Source organism: Eubalaena glacialis, chromosome 1, assembly GCF_028564815.1.
Source record: "Eubalaena glacialis isolate mEubGla1 chromosome 1, mEubGla1.1.hap2.+ XY, whole genome shotgun sequence".
In the NCBI taxonomy this organism is placed as follows: Eukaryota; Metazoa; Chordata; class Mammalia; order Artiodactyla; family Balaenidae; genus Eubalaena; species Eubalaena glacialis.
The window spans coordinates 189,681,343-189,706,254 of record NC_083716.1 but is presented as its reverse complement, the minus strand read 5'-3'; the positions used below and the strand labels follow the sequence as shown (position 1 = coordinate 189,706,254).

Here is a 24,912-nt window from a genome sequence, read left to right as displayed (position 1 = left end):
TTTTGTCTCTGTTATTTCTTTTTTCTTTTGCCCTACCCAAGAACGTGGGGATTTTCTTGCCTTTTGGGAGGTCTGACGTCTTCTGCCAGCGTTCAGTGGGTGTTCTGTAGGAGCAGTTCCACGTGTAGATGTATTTCTCATGTATCTGTGGGGAGGAAGGTGATCTCCGCGTCTTACTCTTCCGCCATCTTGCCCCTCCTCCATTCTGTTTTGTTATTGAATACCTTAGTTAACATGAAAACGTAACTTAATATGAAAAAAATATTCATTATTGTACACCTATTGAAAAGACTTCTTTCGTATAACTAACATAGTCTTTACTTCATGGAAGAAACTTTTTTATATTGAGGTATAATTGACATGAAGCGTTCTGTTAGTTTCAGGTATACAACATAATGATTCCATATATAAGTGTATTTTGAAATGATCACAGTAAGTCTAGTTAATATCCATTACCACATGTAGTTACAAAGTTTATTTTTTCTTGTGATGAGAACTTTTAGGATTTACTCTCCTAGCAACTTTCAAATATATAATACAGTGTTATTAACTATAGCCACCATCCTATATATTACATACCCAGGACTTATTTATTTTTTAACTGGAAGTTTATATCTTTTGACTACCTTCACCCATTTCACCTACTCCTGACTCCCTGCCTCTGGCAACCACCAATCTGTTGTCTGTATCTGTGAGTTTGGGGTTTTTTTGGTTCATTTTGTTTTGTTTTTTGTTATTTTAGATTCCACATATAAGTGAGATCATATGGTATTTGTATTTCTCTGTCTGACTTCTTTCACTTAGCACAGTGCCTTCAAGGTCCATCCATGTTGTCACAAATAGCAGGATTTCCTTCCTTTTTTCATGGCTGAATAATATTCCATTGTGTGTGTGTGTGTGTGTGTGTGTGTGTGTGTGTGTGTGTCCCACAACTTTTTTATCCATTCATCCATCAGTGGACACTTAGGTTGTTTCCATGTTGTGGCTATTGTAAATGATGCTTCAGTGAACAAAGGGGTGTAGATATCTTTTTGCATTAGTGTTTTCATTTTCTTCAGGTAAATACCCAGACATGGAATTGCTAGATCATATGTTAGTTCTATTTTCAATTTTTTCAGGAACCTCCATACTGTTTTCCATAATGGCTGCACCCATTTCCATTCCCACCAGTGATGCACATGGATTTCCTTTTCTCCATATCCTCACCAACACTTGTTATTTATTGTCTTTTTGATAATAGCCATTGTAACAGGTGTGAGTTGATGATTAGTAATGTTGAACATCTTTTTATGTACCTGTTGGCCATCTGTATGTCTTCTTTGGGAAAAGATCTATTCAGATCCTCTGCACTTTTTTAATTGATTTGTTTGGTTTTTTGCTATTGAGTTGTATATATAGAAGACACAGTTTGTACTAGTTGTTAAATTTGGATAAATATATTTCTCACTTATACCAATATAAAAGTTTTTGAATACAGTATCATAATTTTTACATAACTAGGTTTTTGGGCCACGTAGTCTTTGTTAGAACTACTCTGCCATTGTATTGTGAGAGCAGCTTTATTTAATATGTAAACAAATGGGCATAGTTGTGTTTCAATAAAACTATTTATAAAAGCAAGCAGCTGGCTCACAGACCATAGTTTACCATCCCCTGATCTAGTGCTAAAAGCTTCATTTTTCTGAAATGCAGAAATAAATGATATTAGACTTTAAAAGTTTTTATTCAATATATAACCATCACATAAATAGTTTTTAAGGACTTTTTAAAATTCAAGCCTGAAATTTTTGTATGTACTGTAAATTTAATGATAGAATTTAATTGCCCCTTAAATATTTCTAGTAATTATGGGGAAACTGTGGCATGGTATTTTCAATAACTGTATATTTAAAAATAATAATAATATGTTCTCATTATAAAAAGTCAAAGTATCCAGAGGTAAAGTAGAAAAGGAAAATTCGCACTTTTCCCAGTTTCATTCCACAGAAATATTAACTTCTAATAATTGGCCTATGCAGTATCCTTTTAGGTGTTCAAACCTATAGATGAGGTTATACTGTATACTGTTCTGCAACATAAAAAAATTTAAAAGTGTTTTAATTAAAAGTGAAAATATAAGCACCATGTGTTTGAGGAAGAGATTTTTAGATGAATACAGTCTCAGGAAGGACTCATAGAAAGAGCATACTTTTCTGGTAGTCTGCTTAGTTCCCTGAGGTGCTTTTGCTTTTGTTAGGTTCTTTCCTTCCAATGTCAAAATATATAGGCACTTTTCTGTCTCTTGCTCTGTGTTCTACAGCAGCATATTTTTAGAAATTAAGATTTTATAAATTAAGCCACAGTTTTAAGTAACTTGCCTGAGATTGTAGAGCTGGTTAGTGGGAGATCAGGGAAAGAATACTTGAGATACCGCCATCCCAAAATGTTTAATGTGTATATATTATAGGTTATTTTCTTCCAGTTAAAAATAAAGTTTAGAAATTAACATTTTCTTGTTTTAAAAAGTGCTATGAAACAATACATAAGCAGTGCTTATAGAATGAATGAAAATAGAAGTGGAATTACTCTGCCAAAGGATATACACATCAAAAATTTAAAGAGTCATTGTCACAAAGTTTGAACTGCTTTCAGTCTCTTACTCTTAGTTTGTGGGAGTGCCTAAACCAACATTTAGGTTCAGAGAATTTTAGAGATTTAGATGCATTTCAAATTTACCCTTATTAAATACTTCCAGGATTCTTAAACTTATTCATTTGAAAAATTTACTTGAGAATTTTACCTTTGTCCAGTGCAGTCATACAGCAGAGTATAAAGCATTTGAGTGAGCATTAGAGATATAGAATTGATATATCCCTCTGTGAGATTTTTAAATTTTCCTTAGCTTATAAATGCAACACTGTAATGACATTGCTATCTCTCTTCACATAGTCTTCCTTCTTTGTTTATCTCTGTATCCAAATTTCTTCTTTTTATAAGGACACTGATCATATTGGATTAGGGTCCACTTTAATGATATCATTTTAACTTGATTACCTCTATAAAGACTCTTTAGATTCTGAGGTATTAGGAATTATAATTTTGGGGGACATAATTCAACCCGTAACATTGCTCTTAACCAGGATTGTGACATACAGTCACTCAACCCCTTTCTATTGCATAATAGATTGTTATTTTTTAGTGATAATAGGTCAGAACATACCAAGGAAGGAAATAATGGGACATAAAACTAAGCCAGAGAAGTCTTAACTAGGAAAAGGGGGCAGAAGTGTGAGGTGGGAGGCAGTGTCCAGAATCTAGGAGGTTTGCAGAGATTATTAAGAGCAGGTCAACAGTGAGGGTTCTAAGACTACAGACTAGACCATAGGATGCAGGAGATAAAATATTGACAGTAGTATTATATAATCTGTAGAAGAGTACAAATCCTCTTTTGGGTATTTTATAAATCTGGCTATGAAGACAAGGCACAAAACATGAAAAATTAAATAGCAGTTTAAAAATCTAAAAGCTTACGTTAAAATATGCCACCGACAGAGTATGATTAACAATTAATTATAGTTTTCTTAGGAAGGAGAAAGTTTTTTTCAAGTTGGAATTGCTAGTAATGGCTTTATAGAGAAAGCAACGCTTTAACCCAGACATTGAAAGACAGGTAGAATTTGAATAGGAAAATAGCTTACACAGGAAAGGGCAAGTAAAGAAACTTTTTAGTGTAAAGTATTACTACAAGAAGGAAAATATCAATATCTTCACAAAAGATATGAATGATCTGAGTTTGATCAGTGATCTGGTAGAAGGACAAGAGTTATTAGGTATAAGCATATGGCCCAGAGAGAGATGTAGAGCTCTATAGATATCACTTCTTGAGTGGAGCAGGACTAGAAGGATAAGCATTTGGGGGAATGTTATAATATGCTTTGTGCCTTCACTGGAGTCTTTGTAGTCTTAAAAGAAGAGTTCTCCTTCTCTACATGTATTCTCTGCCATTTTTTTCTGCTTCCTAAGGCATCTCATTCCACTGTGTCTCATTAGTCCCTTAAGCATCTTCAGTCACTCTTTCATTTAGCTTCTTCTCTTCTGCCTTCTAATTTACTTGGGTTGTTCAAATCTTAGACTTTTATTTAAACCAGTTCTTTTTTAGTAATGTGTGTTTCTTCTTCCATTGTTGTCAGGCATTTCAAATGAGTGTTTTAAATCAAATTATCTCATTTTGTCACCATCTATTTCATCTGAATTTATTTTCACAGTGATATTTTAATTCAGAATTTTTAAAACGAGGCTCAGTTAATGGAAGTCTTTATTGAACTCATGGCCACTACTGGTTTCTCTTTATACTTTAAATCTGATGAAAGGTAAATTAAACTTCCGTTAGACTTAGTTTGTGATGAATGTCCAGAATATATCTTGCCATTAGAGTATTGCCATCATATTCCTCATTCTCTCCCCTTTACTGGCAGACACAAACAACAAAATATAGAACTCTGCTTTGTGATGTGCCTGCCTCAGTGAATGGTAATTTCCTCCATGTAGAAGCTGAGATTTCCCATTGTAGAAGCTGAGGTTTGATTTTTATCCTACTTAAAAGGCAATAATTATTTAGTCTCTTAATGTTTCATGGGTACTAGCAGAAGACATGGGGGTCTTGGATCAGAGACAAAGGACTTAATTCACTGCACAGGAAGTGGCATGAACATCAGTATATATACATCATTTTTCCCTTGCTTCCTTGTCTCGTGTGGGTAGTACAGAGAGACCCAGATGAATGCTATGCATTGGTCATGTCTTGCAGCTAAGGAGGACTGAGTTTGAGGAACCCTCTGTTTTGTCATCAACAGTAAGCATACTTGCCCTTTGTTCCAGAAGGACACATTTCTTTATTTCTCAAGTTTGGTAGATGGAAATATAACCCCCAGAAATGGCCTGGATAGTGAGTGGTCTGGGCCTTGCGTTTTTGGCATATCCAGCAGGGTGTGTAGGCACACATATGAGATTTATGAAGGAATGTCTCCCAAAAGCCAGAACCCTGGCCATCATCCATAATTCTCTGTTGCCTATCACATCTAGTCATTCCCAGATTAAACACTTTTGAACTGTACGACCCTAGACCGTAGCATAATCCTGTCTGGATTATTGCCACCACTTCCTCCTAAAAGATCTCTGCCTTCTGTTCCCTTTCTGCCCACCCCTCTCTGTTTTCCCCTCCACAAAGAATAATCTTTCTAAACAATAATTAGCCATCACACAGAACCTTCGGTGGTTCACCGAAAAGTTTAAATTCTTTAACATGATATTCAAGAGTCTGCAGGATCTGGTTGAATCTCTTCTTTCACCATTTCCTTTCTCTTCTCTGCACTCTAACCGCAGCCATAGTGAGCAGTGTTTTGTTCTGTAGGCACCTCTCCTATTCTTGTTCTCCACCCTTCTGAAATGTCCACCGTCCGTGGGCAGGTTTCGCTTTCTGTGAGTTGGTACCTCTTTAGTGGAATTTCTTTTCCTCACAACCTATCCTGATGGTTTCGGTTAAGACCTATCGCCTTTTTGGTCAACCTACACTAATTTTACCATCTTCACCATGGTTTTCTAGAATCCATCAGTTAATACAGTGTGTTATGTTATCCAGTTTTTAATGATTCAGTATAATCTAAAACCTCCCTGAATCAACATGTGCAATACCTACTTTCATCTTATTGTTTCCTATGTATGTTTTCTCTTGAAATAGATTGAAAACCTCTTTTGGTAGGGACACCATGACGATTCGTTGTTTTATACTTTTGATATTGTAACTTCACTTATTTTGGGCATTCAAGATGAATAACCCATGTATTAGATTCTGTTTTATGGACAGTATTTCAGTTTATTTAAAGAAATTCTTGATAGGAATTTCAAGTTTGGGTCACTGTAGACAATTTTTAAAAGGTGATGTTGCTCATAATAAACTTTAAGTATTTTTCAGTAGTGGGTGTTTTTTTTTTTCTTTCCCCCTGTAGACTTGGTCTATACCTAAAGTCATTACCTAAACTACTTTTGTTTTTTGCTTTACTTTTACAGGCATATACTAGTGTCTCTAAGGCTTCACTTAGTCTTTCAGATCACAGAGAACTTGGAAAGATGATGAATACAATAATTTTTCACACAAAAATGGTAGATTCCTTGGTGGAAATGTTGGTGGAAACATCAGATCTCTCCATATTTTGGTATGTTGTAATTTTCTTTAAATCAGAATTTGAAATTTTTATTATCCAAAGGTGTGTTTCTTGATTATTTTATGTTAGTGTGGTGCTTAGTACAGTTCAGTAATAAACTCTTAAGAATAAACGGAATAGTGGACAACTTGCCAATAGAATGAAGTTTACCAAGTTGGGATTTTGTATCTATTTTTAATTCTCTATAAGAGCAACTCTTACTGATGTGAATTTATTTTTTACACTTTCTTTGAGGAGGTGAAAAACAGTCACTTCAGATTGTGTCATTAGACTAAAGGAAAAAAGTTTTGGATCAGGGTCAAATAGAGCAAACATTGGAAATTAAATAGCACATAATTTCACTCTGCAGTATTAAGTTAAGACATTAGTATTATGATGATGTGGTGACTATTCCCTCCATTGTGCTCCACTCTCCTTTGCTTCTATCATATAGCTCTTTTGTTATACTTAGTACTTTACAACTCTTTTTCTCCCCCACATAATATGGTTCTTTTTAAAATTTATTTATTTATTTTTGGCTGCATTGGGTCTTTGTTGCTGTGCGCGGGCTTTCTCTAGTCGGGGCGAGCAGGGGCTACTCTTCGTTGTGGTGCGTGGGCTTTCCATTGCGGTGGCTTCTCTTGTTGCGGAGCACGCGCTCTAGGTGCGCGGGCTTCAGTAGTTGTGGCACACGGGCTCAGTAGTTGTGGCGCATGGGCTTAGTTGCTCCGCAGCGTGTGGGATCCTCCCAGACCAGGGCTCGAACCCGTGTCCCCAGCATTGGCAGGTGGATTCTTAACCACTGCGCCACCAGGGAAGCCCCATAATATGGTTCTTGAAGATGGTCATGTTTTTGTTTCCTTAATGTCTAATATAGTAAGTACTTAATAAATATTTAAATGAATAAGTGAGCTTGATTGTAATAAAATTAATAAACAGTAGTGTCAGGACTCAAACTTAAGTATTCTTACTCCAGAGCTGTACAGTAACAACTCTGTTTCTGCTTCCTAACCTTTTTTCCTTTAGGGAAGCTGATGGGAATAGTCTAGTAGATTCCTTTAATTCTAAAATGCTGAGATAGTCTCAGTGGATAGTGATAGTAGTTTCTTTGTATTGAATAACGATCATTATGAAAAGCTTCTCGTTGCTTTTATTTTTGGGGAAAAAAATCAATCTACAATGATTTTTGCAGTTTGTAGTATGGCTTTAATTAGCAGTGTTACAGAAGAAATCCAAATCGCCAGGCGGGGAAGACATAGGGATCTCTTAATGCAACTCATGAAACACAATTATCATATAACAAGTTTGTAAGAATTTTAAGGATTATTTGGAACCCTATCCTATTGTCTGACCCAAAGGCTACCTTGGAAAGAAAATGGAACATTTTACGTTTAGGTATTTTTGAGCTACAGAAAGGTTCCTACTGCAAAAGAAGGATACAGCAATCAGAAATTCCTCTTCTCTTTCTTGGAAATAAAGGCACTTTGAATAATGTTTAAAATTTGCAAATTTTCAGTCATTTAATTAATTTTTATCCATATTTTCTCTTAACCACATTCTTACTTTGTCATATCCAAGATAAAGACATGTTTACTACTTCTGTTTGTCTTCATTATTCCAAAATGTACTATATTTTATCACCTCACATTCTTTTAGATTTAACATCTCTTAAATCTGGAAGTAATTTAAAATTGATGGTGTGTCATTGTTTAATTGACAATGTTTTTCTTTCTTAGTGGTACATAAAATAATGGTGTTTCTTACAATTGATAGTGACTTAGCTTTGATAAAATTTGATGATGTAAGATTTGAATGTCATATATTCATATGCCATAGATATGGTTTATCTTCTCTTTAATTTTTTTATTTAAAAATGTGTTAATGTTATATAAATAATATTTTTATTACTCTGAAATGATTATTGGTGTGTAAGAGATAACTCTTTGGAAAAATAACTTTTCTCTTCCTAAAAGAATAAATGCTACAGTTGGTAATTTTTACTCACTTGAATCAAATTAAATTAATTATAAGGTACTGTTTCATAAAATTTTAATTTTAACTATAAAAATTGTGGTTCTAATTTTTGTTTCCTTATAGTTTTTATAGTCGTGCTTTTGAGAAGATGTTTCAACAATGTTTGGAGTTACCCTCTCAGTCAAGATACTCAATTGCATTCCCACTACTTTGCACTCATTTTATGAGTTGCACACATGAACTGTGTCCAGAAGAGGTAATTTCAGAGTAGTATTGCGATTTATATGGTATGCGGAATAAACTACTCCAAACATAAAGCTGACCAAATGTTCACAAACACTCACAAAGTTCTAATTATCTAATCTAGCTGCCCACTTAATGCATCTCTATGCAGAATCAGAAGAATGCTTGAATAGATTTATGATATAGACATAATATCTATTTGAATGATCAGATAAATATACATACATGTTTATAAGAACATATCATAAAGTCACTTGGAATTACCTTTATTAAAATAAATAGTGAGTCAGGTATTAATATTTATGGTAAAGTTATATAGTGATTGATTTTTGAATGCTTAGTTTTCCTCTGAAACGCTCATTGAAAAGACTTGAAAGTTGTAGAGATTACTGACTAAACATAAACATTTCAAAGAGGAATTTCACTGACTTGTCAATATAATTGATACAGTAAGCAAAATCCAGATTTGCTGGTATTTGTAATATATTCACATATAGGCACACACAGTTACTGAGTAATTGAACTACTCAAGTTTTACAGATACCAAGTATCTATCAAAAATGTACTCAGTATTTCTTCTAATCTTTCAAGAAGAAATATCACTTTGTGAGTATGGTAAGAATATATATTAAAATTAAATAGTATTTTAAAAAATAATTTAACTTAGTCTTGAATCCCTTTACTTAGAGCTGCAGAACTTGTAGAAAAGAAACTTACAAATAGCAGCATTATTATTATCTTTAAGCATTAGGTAGTATCTATTGCAGATTGTTTTTCAGCATTCCGTTGGAAGCAGACTCAGACAGAAATTAGCCTGCAGGAAGTTTATTAGGGAGTGCTTTTAGGATTAATACCTGTGAGGATATAATACCACCAATTTTAATATATTTGTAGATTTTTTACAATTAAAAGATTTTTTCCCCCCAATCATGATACCTAAGATATACTGTCAGTTTTTCCTCACCATCATCCTTCCCATTAATTACCCATCAAGTCCTCTTAATTTTATTTGTGTGGTATATTGTAGTTCAGCTTTTCAATGTTTTTCATCTGTACTGCTAAATAATTTTTCTTCCTTCAATATCTGCCTTAAAGACTAACACAATGCCACCAGAGTGCCTCTTTCCTTCTTAAAGAACCATCAGTGGTTCTCCATTGCATATGGAGAAAGTAAAAATTTCTTAGGCATTTAAAATCGTCAACAATTTGATCTCTACTTTTTTTTTCTTTTTTTTCTTTTTTTTTTTGTCTTTAAGAAAAATACATATATAAACATAAAAATGTCATTTTAAGTATTTTTAAATGTATAGTTCAGTGACATTAATTACCTTTACAGTGTTGTGCAACCTCACCACTGTTCATTTCTAAAACTTTCATCACCCCAACCAGAGACTCTGTATACCCTTAAGCAATAGCTCCCCATCCTTCAGCATTCCATTGGAATGGTATACTCCAGTATACCATTGGTATACTCTAGTCTGCTTTCTGTCTCTATGAATTTGCCTCTTCTAGAGAGTTCATATAAGTGGAATCATACAGTGTTTGTCCCTTTGTGTCTGGCCTATTTCATTTAATGTACTGTTTCAAGGCTCATCCGTGTTATAGATATATCAGAACTTCCTTTTTATGAATGATAATAATCCATTGTATGTATATATCACATTTTGTTTATCCACTATATACTCACAGTCTTCTACTTTCCACTCCCTACTGTAACTATCCCACCTTAGGTAAACTGTACTAATTTACTAGTCTACTTTTTGGCATCTTAGAGGCTTTTTCCTCATACATAAAATTCATTTCACTACACCTCTACCTGTCGTACTCTTACTTTTTCTTCAATGATCAGCTTAAATCCACCTCCTCCAAAAAGATTTTCAGCATTCCTCCAGTTAAAATCTGTCCCTCCTTTACCATATTTTCATAGCACTTTCATCATTATTTTATCTATCGTCATCTAACCCGTAGCATTTATTTTAATGTTTCTACCTCATATTTTTGGTAAAGTTATGGTTCCCTAATGGGGTAAGACTCAATTCTTACCAAATAATTACAACAGGTAATTAATAATGTGTTTATATTTATATAGAACCATAAAATTTATACAGCATTTCTCATCTTTTGTTGCATTTGATTATTACAACAAAGTAACAGCATAGTCAGAACTACTGATAATTTCTGGTGGACTGATTTTTTTTTCTCCCTATATTCATATAGCTAGTAAGTGGTACTATTCTGTTTTTCATTTAGCTAACTTGTTAAAGCCTGTTATATTCCAGCTGTGCCTTCTTAAACCTGTGATTGAAAGGATGCAAAGACACAGTCTTTACCCTAGACAAATCCGTGATCTGATGATCTGTGTTGTGGTAGAAATATACATGGGGCACTCTGGGAACGTTGAGGGAATTCATCTAAGGGTGATGAGGGAATTCACCTAAGGGTGAGGATAGAGTAAGTTGGTGTGCACAGTTAATAGTTCTCAGTGCAATCTTGCTTTGTAATTTTAGTTTTAGCCATTCATCTCATTTAGATCAGAAAGGTTATAGAAAAGGCCTCTAGAACAACTTCTTAATGCTGAGGCTTTATTTTAAGCTGTAGTTCTTACAGTGAATTTGAAGAAAGATGGTACCTTTTGAACTAGATTTGAAATTCACACCCTCCTGGGTCAGCAGGATTCCCCGATAATGGTAGCCAGTACTAATGAGAAACTAATTATCGTGTTGCTATAACTGTACCATCCAGTAGAGTAGTTCACTCATCTTTTCCAGTTTCATTGTTTAAAAATCTTCCATATGCTAATGTCTCCTAAATCTATATCTGCAGCCCACACCTTTCCCTTCGAGTTAGATTTTCTCTGTATCCTGCTGCAACTTAGGTATTTTTAACCATCTGAAGTGTAACATGTCCAGAATAGAATTACTGATTTTCCACATCCACCCCAACTTGAAGCCTTTCTGTTTTTGGCTCTGCCTTTATATACGTATATATATTCAGATTCCTGCCTCTTCTCACCGTTGAACAAGCCACATCATCTTTTGCCTGGATGATTGTTATTGTCTCCTAAGTGGTCTCTTTGCTTCTGCCATTATCCTCTGTTCTCAGCACAGAGCCAGAGTTAAGAAATCTTAGTTGTTTTCTTTCCAGTCTTAGCATTTTTGAGCCATTGAAGAGAAGTAGTGAAATCAGATCTGTATTTTAAATAAGTTAGTCTAGTAAGTTTGAAGCAATGCTAGTTCAGTGTTCTTTTTTTCCGGAAGAAGGGATAGCAAGGGATATGTTTTATCTTTCAGGAGTCAGAGTCTGGTTAAATAAAACACAAATGTTTATAATTTGAAATTTTTCCTTAAATAAAGTGAACCATTATTTAATTGCATCTGGTCTGTAGATCCCTTTAGGTTTTGCTTCCTATTCAAGTTTTAAAGGGCATTTTAAATAAAATACATTATAAGGTAGCATGGTACATCTAGGAACAGTTATTTTACATGTTTAAGTATTTTTATATTCTTTTATATTATCTTACATTTATTTCAGCATAGAAATAATGTTTGTAATGTCTGCATATGTTTGTTATACAATTATGGAAGATCAGGGAAGGAACACTTATAAAAATCTGTCTCCAGAAACTAACACAACATTTTAAATCAACTATACTCCAATAAAAATTTTTTTAAAAGCTGTCTCTTTGTAAGTATTACAAATGTATAGTGCAAAGTTGTACAGCATTATATACTCAACATTCCAGTTACCATTGACAAGAAAAACCCATTAAACTATTGCAACACCCACCAAAACTAAAATGATACAGAATTCTGTAGCTAGAGATAGATTGATTTGAGTGAGTGTATGTATCTACATATACGTATATAATCTCCCAAACGTTAGATATAATGTTCTTTTTTTCCCTGTTGTGTTCAGAAAATGGATTCATGGTCAGCTTTTTTTTTCTCTTCTGGGATAGGGAGTTTGATTTTAGAGAGTTGAATGCCTTGTGAATTTGTTTGTTTTACTGAGTTGATTTCTAATGATTTTATTTAAATATTTTAACATTTCTGTTTATACACTACAAAATTCTATGTTTTCAAGATTTTTATGTATATAAATATATATATATATACACACACACACACACACACGTGTGTGTGTGTGTGTATGTATAATCAGGTGAGATCAGAAAATATAACTCTAAATCTGATCTTTCATATTGTGTGTTTGATATTTTATTATTTAAGAACTGGATATAGGACATTGGAATTTGAAAATTAACAGTTTTTCATGTTAAGGAAGACACTGGTCCTTTCAGATTCCTTGCAATCATAATTGTATAATCACCAGGTACTTATTTTATGTCAGTTGTGTGCAAATACAATATGGTAGGTTAGTTGTTAAAAGAGATAAAAGAAATCTATAACATCTCCCATCCTCACTCCTTATTGTAGAATAGACGTGAACCTTATTTTCCATGTTTATTTAAAAAGTGTTTTAATTCAAACTACTTTCTTATAGTTTTTATTATTGTTGTTACTGTTTTGCTTTAACAGAGACATCATATTGGAGATCGCAGTCTTTCCTTATGTAATATGTTCCTCGATGAAATGGCCAAACAAGCTAGAAATCTCATCACTGATATTTGCACGGAACAGTGTACTCTTAGTGACCAGGTGATAATTTAAATGTTTCCTTACAGATAGGAAAATTGTGTAGGAAGGCAAGAAAATGATCTCTTAGCTAGTTTTTTTTTTCCTTTTTTTAATTTTATTCTCACACTCTCAGTAAATCTCATTACGTTGTGAAGCTCCATTATTAGGTTTTTAAAAAATTCCCTCCGTCCTTAGGATTACAGTTTAAAATTAAGCTTCTAGCTTGGCATTCAAGTCCCTTCCTAAGGTAGCTCAAACCGCTCTAACCTGTACTTTATACTCCACTACCTAGTCATTCTAACTAGATTCTGAACACATCATGTCCTATCATAGTCTTGGTCTTCATAGGCCATTTTCCTTTCAGTAAAATGTTCTTTCTTATTCCTCATTTGCCTGGTATTTTTTAACTTGTCCTTTAACTGTAGCTTTGATATAACTACCTCTATGAAGTGTTTCTTCACACAAGATTTACCTGTTTCTGTTTTTCACCAAGCTGAGTGGGCTCTCCAAGCTGGCTAGGTAAACTCTACATCTCACTTATTACCTCTCTTTTTAGTGCTAGCATGATATTTGCCACATGGTCTGGATTTAGCTAAGGTTTGTTTCAGTAGTTAATGTTTTCAAAGTAATTGGTTTGTATGATTTCATTTCTTTTTAAATTTAGTTGCTGCCCAAGCATTGTGCCAAAACCATCAGTCAAGCAGTGAATAAGAAGTCAAAAAAACAGACTGGTAAGAAAGGGGAACCTGAAAGGGAAAAACCAGGAGTTGAGAGCATGAGGAAAAACAGGCTGGTAGTGACCAAGTAAGCCATCCACTATTATTATATCTTTTTGTTACAGGTAGAGGAGTTTTTTTTCATTTTTTGTATGGCATTAGTACTGAGGAAATGCTGGTAATTGTAAATTCTTCATTTCCCAGTTGTTAATTTTTTTGACCTTTGTGAACTTGATTAGCCAGTTAGTGCTTATTTCATCTCAAAATACATATTTTGGATTTTTGAAGAAAATACATGTAATAGATGTCATTTGTCTTTATATGTTGAGTATTGAAGGCCAAGAATCTGTCTAAAAATTTGGGGGGGTATACTATAAGCAGTCTATAATTTTCAGTTTACTTAAAATCAGATGTCTGACACTACTTTGGCATCTTGTCATATATTAGAAAATACTTGATGTCCTTTTTTTTTAATGGGTATATTAGACTAGATAGCATTCAGTGCTGTTTGTTTGTTTGTAGGGGAGGTATAGATGAGCAATAATAGGTGAATATTTTTTGTTTAAAGTAAATTTCCTACTTCCTTGCTTCGTATGTTGAGCAAGCTATTGGCCATTTTGTAGACAGCTTTCTTCCTCCAGAACAGAAAGTACAGCAGGAGTTGGAAATGATTCTTTATGAGTGCAGAATAAGCTCTTTCTTGTATATTAAGTCAATATAGTCATCATCTGAATGAAGAAACAAATGAATGATGCTATCTTTAGAAAATTGCTCTCAAAAGTTAGTGATACCCTTAGAGATTTTGAACTTGTCAGTTCAAATCTTAAGAGAGAAAAAATCGATTTTGCAGTTATTATTCCCAAATAAAGTCTGATATGTTTATAAAATTAATTTTGTATTGCTGTGATGAAATGCTAAAAAAAATTTTTTAATTTACTGTTCAATAATATTTTTTCAGCCTTGATAAATTGCACACTGCACTTTCTGAGTTGTGTTTCTCTATAAATTATGTACCAAACATGGTGGTTTGGGAACATACCTTTACCCCACGAGAATATTTGACTTCTCATCTGGAAATCCGCTTTACTAAGTAAGAAAGAGTATAAACTGTTTTTGTTTGTTGGTTTAGTTAATGAGTTTGTTATATTTATTCTTCATATCTATGCAATGTTTACTTTTATGAGGGAAAGCATTAGTAGAAATGGTATATAAATGGTATATAAATTAGTAGAAACGGTAGTACAAAAAATAATGAACTGGGAAGTATAAAGAATAGTGAACTGGGAATTACTTAAATTACCCAGATTCTTATCCCATATTTATTAACTAGTTGCAACACTGGACAAGCCAGTTAATCTCTGTGAGTCTTAACTTCCTTGTAAGAAAAAGGGAGAAGATTGGAGCAAATCAGTGTACTTCAGCGGGTAGGTGGCAACCCAGTAGGATCATGAAATCAGTTTAGAAGGTTGTAATCAATATTTGAAGGAAGAAAGAAGAGGGAGGGAAGTAAAGAAGGAAGAAGAAATAGGAAAAAAATCAGTGCATTGCATGTAGTAAGTAGAAATACTGCTTCATGAAAACTGTTTATGTATGTGTGTAGTGTGTTGTGATGCTAGATACATATCTTATAGTGGATCACAGTCAAATGTGTGAAAACCTCAGGACTAGATGAACACTTAAGTCTTGTGAATTCCAACGTATGCTGTTATGCCAGAAGAATTCTAGACTCTTGAGGCACTCAATTCTAATTACTTTTATAAGTTATATGTATGTTTCTTGAAATGATATTTTATGTAACAAGTCAGAAATCTTTTAATTTTGTAAATATTGCTTCAGCCTTTTTCTAAAACTACACACTTATTTATTAAAGAAAATATTGATTCAACATGTTTTTCTTGAAGGCCTTAAGGCAGTTTATGAAACAAAATTTTGCCAAAGGTTTTTCAAAAAGTTTGGCAAAAGGTTGTAGTCACTAACAAGTGTTTGTGCCATATGCATAACATTGTGTTTGTTAAGTACTATGAGTAGTAATGAAACGGTATAAAGCTTAGAGCTTCGACAATTATAGAACAAAATAGAATATTTAAATGGGCAGTAAATTGAGTGTTAAGTCATCAGCTGAGAAGAGTCCGGTGTTGAGCAAAGACTATCTTTTGCTCTTCTTTAGTAAGGTAGGCATCCTGAGAGTGAAACCCAGACTGCTCCAGTATTTAGACCAAAGGGACATTATGCCTTCTGGTATTTATTGCTCTCAACTGGGTGGGGTAGGGAGTGGTGGGTGGAAGGTAGGGTTCAGTTTACAGCTCCCTTGTTTTCCTTCTGTAAACAGTCTGGTCCGTTAATCCACGGAGAAGCAGATGTTCTTTTTACAAACATCTACTTAGTGATCAGTATCAAGGCAAGGCTATATAAACTTGTTTACCTGGGAAAGATTTTTATGCCAGGACAAATAGCTTGTGAGTATTAGTTTGTTGATTTTTGCTGATCACTTGAGCACAATCTTAGGACTTAGGGGCTATGTACAAGGATAGCAGTTTTTGTCTTGAGTTGTTCTTCTGGGACTGTTACTAGTGATGGGGTTTGTCTGGCGTCTTTAAGGGTTCATCCTTACAAGTACAAGTCTAAGATCTTTGTAAGTCTAATGCTCAGGGAGTTTTAAAGAAGGTGGCTAATGTGGGAAAAGATCGTTTAGGAAAGTATTTTCAACATTTGTTTCCTTTTAGGCTTATATAGTTTCTTGGGATATAAACCAAACAGATCTGTGTTTTATGTGGTGTGAGTGATTATTGTACAATAAAGCTTTTGTTGTTGTTGCCATGCTTTGATTGTCATGCATTTTGTTGAGAGGTAGCACTAAGTCAGGCAGATGTGGGGTCAAATCCTAGACCCACCACTTCCAAACAAAGTGACCTTGAGCAGTTTACTTGAATTCTGCACCTTAGTTTTTTTTTTTTCCCCTCTATGCAATGGTGGTGATAACTGCATAGTAGAGTTATTAAATATGAAGACTGTAGGTAATATATATAAAGCCTAAAAAACTATTGGCACATAACAGTGCCAAAGGAATTCAGGCTATGGACTAAATAGTCCACTGTACTTGCTGGAGACAACATATCATGTTAAAGGAATTTTTTAAACCTCTTTATTCTTAAATCATTTTTATTACTGATGCCCTTAGTATTTTTTTTTAATCACTTGCATTCCCATTTCATTATACCTTTTAGGTGTATATTCTTTTTTAAAGTTGTTTCTTTGAGATAAACATAGTAGTAATTTCATGAATTTGTAACAAAGTGTATTTAAAATTTCATTGCTTATTTAATATTAGAGATCAGTAGATTGAATGGCCTGTTTATATAGATACAACAATTAGAACTTTTTAATTCATTTTTTACCCGCCCCCCCCCCAGGTCAATTGTTGGAATGACTATGTATAATCAAGCCACACAGGAAATTGCAAAACCATCAGAGCTTCTAACAAGTGTAAGAGCATACATGACTGTACTCCAGTCAATAGAAAACTATGTGCAAATTGATATTACAAGAGTATTTAATAATGTGCTTCTTCAACAAACACAACATTTAGACAGTCATGGAGAGCCAACCATTACAAGTCTGTACACAAATTGGTAAGGAACATATTTAGAAATTTGGAGTGATATGAAGTTTCTTTGTAATGAATGAGTTATGAAAGTTTTTTTTTTAATGGATAATTGCTCATTCATATTATTAGTCAACTTTAAAATTATATGCAGGAATGTATACCATAATAAATTTTGAATTAATTTCTCCATTTGTAAATTTACTTTTCGCCTTAGGTATCTGGAAACTTTGTTAAGACAAGTCAGCAATGGTCATATAGCTTATTTCCCTGCAATGAAAGCATTTGTGAACTTACCTACAGAAAATGAATTAACATTTAACGCAGAGGAATATTCTGACATATCAGGTGAATAATACTCTGACATGTTTTAGAGAATGAAGAAATCTTGATTCTTTTGGTTTTGATTCTGTTATTACTATTTTCATTCAATTATATGGATAATCATACATTGTATCTTAGACTTAGCTTTGCATTTGTGTTCTTATTTATTCTACTGACTTTTCTTAGGGTTTTCCATTAATAATTTGCTTCTTAAAATGTTTGCTCTGTCAAAGTATAAAATTAATTCCATTTCCTTTCAGAAATGAGGTCGTTATCAGAACTGCTAGGCCCATATGGTATGAAGTTCCTAAGTGAAAGCCTTATGTGGCATATTTCATCACAAGTTGCTGAACTTAAGGTAATATAGTCTATATTGATTTTAGCTTTAAAACATTTCAAGAATATGAGCAGCAAGCCTAGAAGCCTCAGGGAACAAATTTCTCATCTTTAATTTACTTTCTTGTGTTCCTTTCAGTATGAGATAATAGAAGAATTATGGTACAGTAATTTAGCTTTTGCCAACTATTTTTTATTTCAGACTGAATAAGCAGATTCTTCTAGAACTGTTTGTATTTTTAGTGCTTCTTTGCCATTTAATATGGTGGGTTGAGTACTATGATGTGATAATAAAAACTAGTCTATTCATATCTATGAGAATTCAAGGTATCTGATGTCCTTAATAGTGCTGCAAGGCCCCTAGAGGATCTGGCCTTCCAATTTTTCTCACCTTTTACACTCCTCCATCCTGGCTGGCCTACTTGCTATTGTGTCATCTCAAAATACTCTTCACTAAGATACTGTCTTAGCTTGTCTTCTCATGACATTCATGTATTTTCAATTATCAGAATATCCCTCCTTGACCACACTTTTAAAAATAGCAACCATTACTTTTTATTCTTTTTATCCAGCTTTATTTGTATTTTACTGGTGACCTTCCATGTCATGCATCTTATGTCACTCACAAGAATAAAAACTCAATTATAAACTCTCTTAGAACCTTGGTGCTAAATGAGTGTCCAGCACATAGTAGTGCTTGGTAAATATCTGTTGGATTCAAAAATAAAAATAGGTAGCTTTCCTTACTCTTTACTTTGTTCTAGGACTTTTCTAAGCTCTTTATATATTTTTTATTAACTCCTTTAAACCCTTAAGACTGGTATTGTCCCTATTTTACAAATTAGAAAAGTAAGACCAGGAAAGGTTAAGTAACTTGTCCAGGCTCACATGCTAATAAGTGGTGAAACTTTTAATTTGAATCTATATAATCTATCTTGCTCTAGAACTTATACTAGTACCCTACTACACTGTCTTGAGAAATGCAAGAGATCTTAGCAGTCAGCTAACCCACCCGTATCTGATGCCGGAATATACATTTTTCTAGGTGGATGATTTGGTCTTCTTGAAAATGAGACAGTCTTATCAATTACTGCATATCTCTAGTTATGTTAATATCTAAATAGTAATTTTTGATTGGTCCTCATTCTTACATCAAGAGCTAGAGACTGCCTCTAACAAGATGACCCTTCACATATTTAAAAACTTTTGTTGGTATTACCTTTCTCTTCCCTAGGTGAAGTATATTCATATTTAGTCTCACTCTCTTCTGTTACAAATTCTATCTTGTTGGTGTCACTTTTAGAGGCTGGTGCCCTGAACTGAGAATAAACTTCAGCTAGAGATCTGAGTAGTGAGGGTGTACCTACTTACCCTGGACACCATACTTACTGATACAGTTTAAGATAGCATCAGCACTTTACATAGCTATACCATGCTGTTTTCAACTTGGAATCAGGTACCTTTTTTTCCCTTCCCCCTTCCTCCTTCTCCTTTCCTCCTTTCCCCTTCCTTCTTCCCCTCCCCTCTTTTGTTTTCATATACAGACTTGAACCAGGCTTTCTACATCTTATATTTTGTGTGATTTCGTTTTTTAGACCTTTATTGTTGTTCCTTTAATAATTTATCTTGTTAGATATTGTTCATTATTTCTGGATATTTTTTTAGTTCAGATTTTGTCATAGTCTTTCAGTAATCCTTTTATAAACTTAACTGTCTTAGCTATGTCCTTAAGTATCAATGTTATCAAATACGTTCCTGTTCCTTAAAAGAAATGGAAGGAGCTTATGTTTTAACATTTCTCTTTTGTATCTTGGAGTGACCATATTTTCTTTCTCAGATATTAAAATTTAATTTAAAGTTGATGTGATAATAGTATAGTGTTGACTTCTTTTTTAATACTATGAGTTTTCTGACTCTAGTGTTATTTCTTGGCTGGATTCTTTTTCAAATATTTGGTAATATTAAACCTGAGTTAAAAAGCTAGACAAAAGAAACTTTTTGTGTAAGAGCTTAGATTTATTATCTTTGGCGATATATGGGTGTGAATTAGCTTGGGTTTCTCATTAAATGTAGTATACCCCAAAACCAAGATGGTTTAGGATACTAAAACTTTTTTTTCTCTAAAACTTTTGATTTTAGTAATCTGTGTGATTTTCCTTACTTAACTTTTCTTTTTACCTTCATAAAAACTTGCCTATTTTATTAATGATTTAATGTTACTTGTAAGACTTTTAGAAAATCACATGATTATGTTGTGGTATTTAGGGGCTTTTTATTTTTATTTTTTTGCTTCTCAAACACTAAATCCTGATTTAGTTGAGTATTTTTCAGAAGGCTTCTTCATGTGGTCAACAATAAATATGAAAGCTTTACATTTCTAGCATTGTGCCCATTATCATTTAGATTTCTGCAAAACAAAGCTAGTCCTGAGGATTTAGTTTTCTGGAATTGCACAGTGCTTTACAGTGGTTTTCTTAGATATCCTTCTTAATAATCCCAAGTTGTAGTTCAGATTTCTCTGAATTTATTTTATTTTTTTTTAATTAATTAATTTATTTATTTTGGCTGCGTTGGATCTTCGTTGCTACGCGTGGGCTTTCTCTAGTTGTGGCGAGCGGGGGCTACTCTTCATTGCAGTGCGCGGGCTACTCTTTGTTGCAGTGCACGGGCTTCTCATTGTCGTGGCTTCTCTTATTGCGGAGCATGGGCTCTAGGCACGCGGGCTTCAGTAGTTGTGGCTCGCGGGCTTAGTTGCTCCACGGCATGTGGGATCTTTCCCGACCAGGGATCGAACCCATGTCCCCTGCATTGGCAGGCAGATTCTTAACCACTGAGCCACCAGGGAAGTCCCTCTGAATTTAACTACTTGTATATTATTAAGAACTGGAGGTGTTATTTATGACTTTGTATTCTCAGCCTCTGTGTACTGAGGCATACTTCAACGTGTATTCTGATAATTTATTCCATAAGAAATCTTACGATCATAATATAATGGTGTTTCATATAGACAACTTCAGTGTGTTTTATACCGTTCAGTGTGTTTTATATCTCATTGAGATAAATCTCCAGAAGTACTTGTCTATCGGTGCCGATTCTAATTGCTTTGCATTTTTCAGTGTCCTATAAAATTACTTTCCTTAGAATAATCAAATTTATGAAATTACAGAAGTAAAATAACATACAGATTGCTGCTTCCAATACTGGTAGGCTAGGTTATTTAGATCAACTTTTTGCTTAAGGACAACTTTTTTTGAAATGTATATATACACATATATATATATGTATATAAAGAAAAAATTTTCTAAAGAAGAGCTAAAAAGGCAGTGAGGTGTTTATTTCTAGGCTAAAATCAAGGAAAGCACTGGAAGCCACTGTGCTGATGTGAGGACATTCGCTGATCCAGAAGTAACATTTGTTAAGATTCAGCTGAGTCTTGGTGGTCTTGTGGGGAGCAAGGGGCTCCGTAATCAAAACCCAAAGACTGCCCAAAGTAGGAGTGGAAAGGAATTCTGCTTAAATTCCCTTTCACCCTCTTTACATAGATACCCCAAAGAGTTATACCTTCAGGGTAACAGTGAACTGGAAATGATTCACCCCCCACCCCCCAGGATTTGCAGCCCTGTTTGTGTTACTCTCTTTGTCTTGAATCTCAAGTCTTGAATGTGGATTAAAAGTGGTCCTAGATTAGTAGTGCCCCAAGGTGCTTGGCAGAAGCCAATAAAAATCCTCTCTGGAGAAAGGTATCTTCATCCTAGGATTCAAATGATTCCTGCAAATAATTTTTCACATGCAGTCACCTCCAGCTGAAGAGTGGAAGTCTGTTGGAGATTAGGGGAGGGAGGAGGGACGAGGTCTAATACATCTGGCTGGCTACAATGATTCTTAGGTCGTTCTCCCTTTCTCTCCGGCCACCTTCTGTTCCTGATGTTCCTGAATGTAGAGTCCTCCTTGTCAGCATCACTTCTTAAGACGGTGAGGAGAAGTTGGGTGTGTAACGACCACCACCCCCCCACCTTACAGACGTGTAATAACCCTCTTGTTATCAAGCCCAAGTCTTCCTTTCTATGCCACTGCCTACAATTTCTGAGTCCTACCTAGGCCCTGAGGCTTCCATTAGCTTGCCTTCTGCATAGTATCTCCCCTACAGGAACTTAACTGCTCAAATTTCTCTTCTCCACTTATTCTTTGCTCCAGTTTTCATCTTCTGGAATTTTGTTGGCATCTCTCATTAGGTCTTCTTTCTTCTGTTGTTTCCTTTGTTACCAAAGATTTATGCCTTTTTATTTTTTTCCTATCACTTCAGTGTATTTCTGGAAGAAACAGAGTTTAGACATACATATAGAGTTCTCTACATTTAGCCAGCACTTCCATGTAGTCTACATACTTGTTTGAACATCTCTATAGGACAAATTTCTGAAAGTGGATCAAAGAATATGTACATTTACATTTTTTTCTGATATTGTCAAATATCCCTCAGTAAAGATTATAACTCACACTCTCCATATTAGAGCATGATGATGCTGATATAACATTTTAATCTTTATGAAATTAGTGAATACAGTGTTTGGGGGGGAATTATAATATTTTTAAGATAGTTCTGTAACATCTTAGCTTTTAATTTTCTCTATTTTTATTTTTTATATTTAATCTAAACTGACATAAACTAAATATTATGTGGCTGCATCTTCTTTTTATCTTAAAGATTACCTTAATTGATTGTTTCAGTTCCTGTTTTAGCTGAGGACCTTTTTATTTCAGAGTAAATTTGTGGGCCAATTAAAAAAAAGGAAAGTTTCTTTATATTTAATGGTTGTGAGTAAATCGGGTGTCAGACATAGTCAACACTATGCACATGTACTAATGATAAAACGTGCTTATTACTTTCTGGAGAAGAAAACAACCAGTGTCTCCATTCCTACTAAAATTCTTGGGGTGTTTCATTTGGAGTTGTGCCCATCAAGTCAACTTCTTCCAGTCTTGCCAGTTCTTTCAGTTCTTCTAGTTCTTCAGAGTCCTAGAAGGATGAAGTAAGAAATTTAAATATGAATTGTGCCAAGAATTTAACACTAACAGAAAACCAACATTTTTTTTAGTAGTCTTGATTCGTTTCACTTGATTAGTCTCAGTTGGTTCCAAACTATTTAGTTATAATTCCTAGTTCCAGCATTGGGGCCATTTGTCAGAGATACTAATCAATGGCTTTAAATGTATAGAAAGCTCTGTTTCAGGGTGCAATCGAGGGAGAAAAGAAATGTATATAAACTGTACTTTTAAGAGGAGACATCATTAACTTTTTTTTAAGAGTAATGTGCAAACAGATACTTCGGGGTAATCGTTCTTAAAGCATGGTCCCCGGATCAGCAGTGGCAGCCTTGCCTTGGATCTTAATAAAAATGCACAAGTTTTGGTTCTACCTAAGACCTGCTAAATCAGAACCTGTGGAGCTAGAGCCCAACAAGTCCTCCAGATCATTCTGATGCACACTGAAGATTAACAACCATTTCTTTAGTGATTAAGAGCATGGATTTTAAAATCAGGCATACCTGAATTCAAATTCCAAATTCCACTGTTTAATATCTATTACTTTGGGCAAGTTATCTAACTTCTCTGAGCCTTAGTTTTCTCAGTTGTAAAATTGGACTGTCACCTCCCTCATTTGGATCAGGGTAAATGGGATTGTTTGTAAATTGCCTAGTAGAGGAGCTTAAAAATGATTACAGAATCTTACTATTAAATATATACAATAATTTATTGATTCTAAAACAATTATATTAGCATTTCTGAAATTATACGTCTTATATGATTAGAAAACATTGTGTCAGTTTTACTTGGTAGAGTTTTTTTCTTTTTTTTTTTAAATTTATTTATTTAATTTATTTATTTTTGGCTGCCTTGGGTCCTTGTTGCTGTGTGCGGGCTTTCTCTAGTTGCGGCAAGCGGGGGCTACTCTTTGTTGCGGTGCGCTGGCTTCTCATTGTGGTAGCTTCTCTTGTTGCGGAGCACAGGCTCTACGCGCGCGGGCTTCAGTAGTTGCAGCGTGCGGGCTTCAGTAGTTGCGACACGCGGGCTCAGTAGTTGTGGCTTGCCGGCTCTAGAGTGCAGGCTCAGTAGTTGTGGTGCACTGGCTTAGTTGCTCCACGGCATGTGGGATCTTCCCGGACCAGGGCTCGAACCCATGTCCCCTGCATTGGCAGGCGGATTCTTAACCACTGTGCCACCAGGGAAGCCCGAGTTTTTTTCTTAATGGCACATTAGATAATGGTGCATTTAAAATTCATTGCTGTCTTTGATTCACTGATAACATGATATTATGTTCAAGGTGCGTGAGCACAGTCAAGGTTGTGCATATATTTGAGTGTATATTGATTGATGGGACAAGTATTGAATTGGTCTCAGAAAGAGCAGGTAGTCTAATTAGACACTGTAGAGGTTGAATTTAGCAAATAAATGTGACTGGAGCTGAACATCTGAATGAGAGCATAAACAGAAATGATCTCAAGTGGAACATAAGCAAAATTCATACTAGTATAGGAAAAATTACTTTTATAGATTTTCCATGTAGTTTTCCATGCTCCCCTTAAATCAGTTGTCATCAGCCTTTGGCTTGTAACACAACCACTATGGCACTTTAACAATATGCTTGCTACATGCATCTCCACACCCAGACCTGCTGAATTGAGATATCCAGGCTTTCCAAATACATATACCCACTATCTCTGTCAGAATAAAATTAATTATGTTTGTTTGAGTTATAATTTTTAAATGAAATTACTTTTCCAGTACTCCTTTTAAGAAAAGCATTGTTTAATGAGTTATACTTTTCTTAATTAGCTATCCTTCACTCTCTTCCCTCTCTTCTCTTCCCTTTTCTCACTGGTCCCTGAAAGAGGAGGTAGATAGTT

The 24,912-nt window shown here is 34.4% G+C and overlaps 1 protein-coding gene across 2 annotated transcripts in view; it reads left to right on the top strand.

The window, feature by feature from the left end:
- NCKAP1 (NCK associated protein 1) overlaps positions 1-24,912 on the top strand; it is a 102,507-nt gene that overhangs the window by 62,223 nt on the left and 15,372 nt on the right. The window contains exons 16-23 of one of the 2 annotated variants that reach the window (XM_061185632.1): positions 6,046-6,191; positions 8,277-8,409; positions 12,935-13,054; positions 13,698-13,837; positions 14,708-14,839; positions 17,160-17,378; positions 17,568-17,698; positions 17,935-18,032. In XM_061185632.1, coding sequence (XP_061041615.1) covers positions 6,046-6,191; positions 8,277-8,409; positions 12,935-13,054; positions 13,698-13,837; positions 14,708-14,839; positions 17,160-17,378; positions 17,568-17,698; positions 17,935-18,032 — 1,119 coding nt within the window. The remainder of the gene's footprint in view (positions 1-6,045; positions 6,192-8,276; positions 8,410-12,934; positions 13,055-13,697; positions 13,838-14,707; positions 14,840-17,159; positions 17,379-17,567; positions 17,699-17,934; positions 18,033-24,912) is intronic. The other variant, XM_061185639.1, reaches the window with a different exon arrangement.